Raw genomic sequence first — 4,317 nt, 5'->3', positions numbered from 1 at the left:
CGCAAATGTGAAAATGATTGTGTCATCTGCATAAGCAAGATGATTTAACTCAGGACTCCATTTTGGCATACCAAATCCTTTAAACCTGCTATCCTCAAACAATGCATTTAGTACCCTTGTAAGAACTTCAGCAGATAGAATGAATAGAGCAGGTGATAAGGGATCTCCTTGTTTAACTCCCCTAGTAGAGTGAAAAAATCCATGAGATTGACCATTTATGAGCACAGAAAACCAATTATTAGCTATCAACCTCCAAACCATGTCAATGAAAGTCTCAATAAATCCCATTCTTCTAAGGACCCTAGTTAAAAACAACCAGGACACCCTATTATAGGCCTTGGTCATGTCAAGCTTAATGACCACATTTGCTGGTTTGCCTCTCAATCTACTATCAGATACAATCTCTTAAGCTAACAAAACATTCTCAATGATATTCATGCCCTTAACAAAGCTTGATTGATTAGTAGAAATCAGATTTGGCAGCACTTTATCCATCATGTCATGAATCACCCTTGAAATAACCTTATTAATGAAGTTGCTTAGGCTAATAGGCCTCATATCTGAGAAGGTCTCTACATCATTCTTCTTAGGCAGCAACACCAGGTTAGAGTGTGTAATGGAATTAAGAAGAGTGTGTCCTTCCCAAATGGCTTTAACCACATTCAGTACATCATTACCAACTATATCCCAACAGACTTGGTAAAATATGCCACTCAGGTCATCAGGATCTCTTGCACTATCCCCTGATAATTCAAACACAACATTTTTGACTTCATTAATAGTTGGTGTAGCACATATCATCTCATTGTCCTCTTGACTTACCATTTCAGGAACATGATTCAAGAATAAAGCATCTGGATGATCATCTTCTTGAGAAAACTGTTTCTGATAAAAAGACACTGCTTCACTTGCAATCTCATCTGTATTAGTAATCCAACTACCCTCAGAATCCTTTATCTTTTTCAAAAGAGTTCTTTTCCTCCTCCCCTTAACCATATTGTGAAACAATCTTGTATTCCTATCTCCTTCAGCAAAGTGAGTGAAACCAACTTTTTGCTTCCAAAATTCCTACTCATAATGCAAATATTTTTTCATTTCTGCCTGTGCTCTTTGGAGAATCATTCTATTTGTTTCAGATTGAACTTCTTTAAACAATTGCTCCTTAATCTTAACAACATCTTCTCCGATGCTGAGCTGCTTAAAAGTATCTCCATAAGTCTGCTTACTCCATACAAATAAAGCAGTCTTAACTTGCTTCACTTTCTACTTGAAAGAAATAAAGACATTATTCCCATCAACAGCCAACCGGTTGTTCTTCACAATATCCTTAAAGCCTTCATTCTCAGTCCAGAATTTCAAGAATTTGAATTATAACACCTCGTAAAATCCGTACTAAACCATATTCAAGACTTAAGAGGTTAGAAACCCAAGAAAGAGAATGTTGGAATCGAAAATATGTTTCAGTCCAGAAAACCTAGCGTTATGCTACAAGGGATGGACCGTAGCATATGTTACAGACCGTTGTTCCTACCGTAACGGGTATGCTTGAAAATCACCGTCTCGTAACTTTTGGACCAAAGGACGGTTCATCATTACGGACCGTAACACGTGTTACGGCCCGTAACGGGTGACCGTAACCCAAACTCAAAACTTAAAAGCTCACTGGAATTTTGACACACATTACGGTCCAGTGTTACGGACCGTAACCTGTGTTATGGACCTTAACACGGTCCGTAACAGTGCCCCGACTGAGACAATTAAAAGACGGGCATTTCAGTTTTATTTCATAAGTCTCATTCCTCTCAAGCCCTAACACGAAGGTTCTCTCTTCTCAGCCTCTCCAAGCATCAAGATAAGCTCCTTAAGACCATATTAAGTGAATTCCATCAATTTCCCATGAAACCTAAGTAGAGATTTCATGTTCTTAACATAGGGTTTTCAAGAAAACCCATCTAAAGGAATCTAAGGCCAAGCATTAGAATTCTCCTTCCAAGAACAAATTTATAATACAAATTGGGAGCATTACCAGATATGTAGAGTTTATATCTAAGTGTGGGAACATCATTGTTCTTCCCCACGCCCTTTTTCCATAAATTATGAAGTTATACGAAAACTAGGGTTTTGACCATGATCATGATAACCCTAGGCCCATGTCCCATGATTATATTATGTATGAAATTTTTAGTAATTCTTCATTGAAGTTCTTGATAATTCCTTATGATTATTGAGAATCTGTCTGTAATATATGAAAAACCCATGCTTTGCATCCTATGGGTTCTTACATGCAAATTATGACTATTATGATATTTTCAAGAAATATACTACATGTTTTACAAGTTTTCATGCAATTATATTATATAATTACTCTCATGCCATGATACAAGATACATACATGCTAAATACAAGTCATGCTTTCACGAAACCATGTTTACAAGTTATGTCACGAAAATCAAGGGCTTCTTAGCCAACTATATCATGTTCACGTTTTTGGGAGTTGCACAAATTACCGAGAAGGTTCACATAGCCTAAAACTACATAGCCACCATAGGATAAGGATCGCTCCGCCCAGTTAGAACGATTCTTTAATTTTCCACTAAATGGATCCATCAGGCACGTTACTCCTTATACCTTGGCAAGGTATGGGGGCTCTGCTGGTCCGACGAGGTACCAAACTCCACGTACCCACGTGGTGATATCATGTTGTCAGTTTATGTATATATATATATCATGTTCATGACTAGGTTTCATTTTTAGTTTCACTTCTTATCATGTTATTTCATGTCCTATGTTATTTCTTTCAGTTGCTTTACATACCAGTATATTCAATGTGATGACGTCCCCTTTTATTGCCCGGGAGCCTGCATTTCATGATGCAAGTACTGATTTATAGGACGACGCATCTGCTTAGTAGGACTTCGCACTTATCAGCTTGTTGGTGAGGCCCACCTTCTTCGAGGTTTAGTCAGTTATCTTTATGTTATTAGCTATGCATTTAAAGGTACGATGGGGGCCTTGTCCCAGCGAGTATGTTTTTCATGTTCAGACTTATGTAGAGGTTTCATAGACTAGACCAGTCAGTTATATTATGTCATACTTGGCTTAATTCATGGTATTTCCGTATTCCTGTTTTAAACAAGTATTTTATAAATTTTTATGACTTCATGTGTTTTCTTAAAGCCCATCATGTTTCATGTTACATTCCGCTCATGTATGCCTCACGATGATTCAGCAAGCCATGTGGTTCGCTCGGTCACACGCAGTCAGGCACCGAGTCTTGTGTTACGCCCAGGTCATGGTTCGGGGCGTGACATGCATGGTCTCACAAAGTGTTGATTTTGATAATCACAAGAAAGAAGCATGGAGGCATGATCAGAGCTAGTTCTTGCTAAGTGATCCACTTCCAAATGTCCAAACCAATCTTGAAACTGCTCATTAGAAAGAATCCTGTCCAACCTTTTAAAAATACACTCTTGATCTGCTCTACCATTCCACCAAGTGAAAGGACTGCCCTTGAAACTAATTTCAGATAATTCACAAGAATTGATACAAAAGGCAAAATCTTCATATTCTTGAGGCAAAATAGGTAGACCACCAATATTTTCTTCTTCATTCAAGATGACATTGAAGTCATCTCCAATCAGCCAAGGAGCAGTCATACTATCTGCTAAGCAATACATGCTATCCCATAATGACAATCTCTCAATAGCATCACATTTTGCATAAACCAGTGTCACAACCATGGTCTTGTCCAATTCCTCAAAAAACAACTTCAGAGTGACTTGTTGAGAAGTGTCCTCTAAAATCTCCACATCTATATTATCATTTACAAAGAACCATATTTTCCTATTACAATTACTGTTGGCATAAGGCATACTAATCCTTATCCTATACTGATGAATTTTATTAGCATTTTGAAAAGGCTCCATCAATGCTATAAGAAAGAATTTGTGATGTCTGTGCAGCATTTGCACTCTATGGAAGGCCTTCTGAGTTCTAACAGATCTAATGTTCCAAAATAATGTTTTGAGAATCATTTGGAACTAGACTTGTGAGCACCCCTCTTTGGAATCACCCTAGTAGGCAATTGGTCAATGATATCTTGCTTCTTGTTTTTTCTTTTCCCTTTAGCATGAGACCTTGTAGTTCTTGGAGAAATAGCAGCTTCCTTACTAACTTTCTTAAGTACCAAATCAGCAGCTTCAGCATCCTCTATAATATCTGAGTCTGCTTTCCCCCCTTTAGAGACTTGATCCACCACTTCTACCACATTTAAGTCAATATTGTGAGACACCAGATCATGCAATTCCTTCATAGGTG

The 4,317-nt window shown here is 37.8% G+C and overlaps 1 protein-coding gene across 1 annotated transcript; it reads right to left on the bottom strand.

Moving 5' to 3' along the window:
• Positions 1-1,068: 1,068 nt before the first annotated feature.
• On the bottom strand, positions 1,069-3,926 carry LOC132039116 (uncharacterized). The gene is made up of 2 exons (XM_059429657.1): positions 3,324-3,926; positions 1,069-1,263 (listed from the first exon to the last, which is right to left on the bottom strand). The coding sequence occupies exons 1-2, from the start codon at positions 3,924-3,926 to the stop codon at positions 1,069-1,071; spliced, it is 798 nt and encodes a 265-aa protein (XP_059285640.1).
• Between the last annotated feature and the right edge of the window lie 391 nt (positions 3,927-4,317).

Source organism: Lycium ferocissimum, chromosome 12, assembly GCF_029784015.1.
Source record: "Lycium ferocissimum isolate CSIRO_LF1 chromosome 12, AGI_CSIRO_Lferr_CH_V1, whole genome shotgun sequence".
Lineage (NCBI taxonomy): Eukaryota > Viridiplantae > Streptophyta > Magnoliopsida > Solanales > Solanaceae > Lycium > Lycium ferocissimum.
This window is presented reverse-complemented; position numbering and strand designations above follow the sequence as displayed.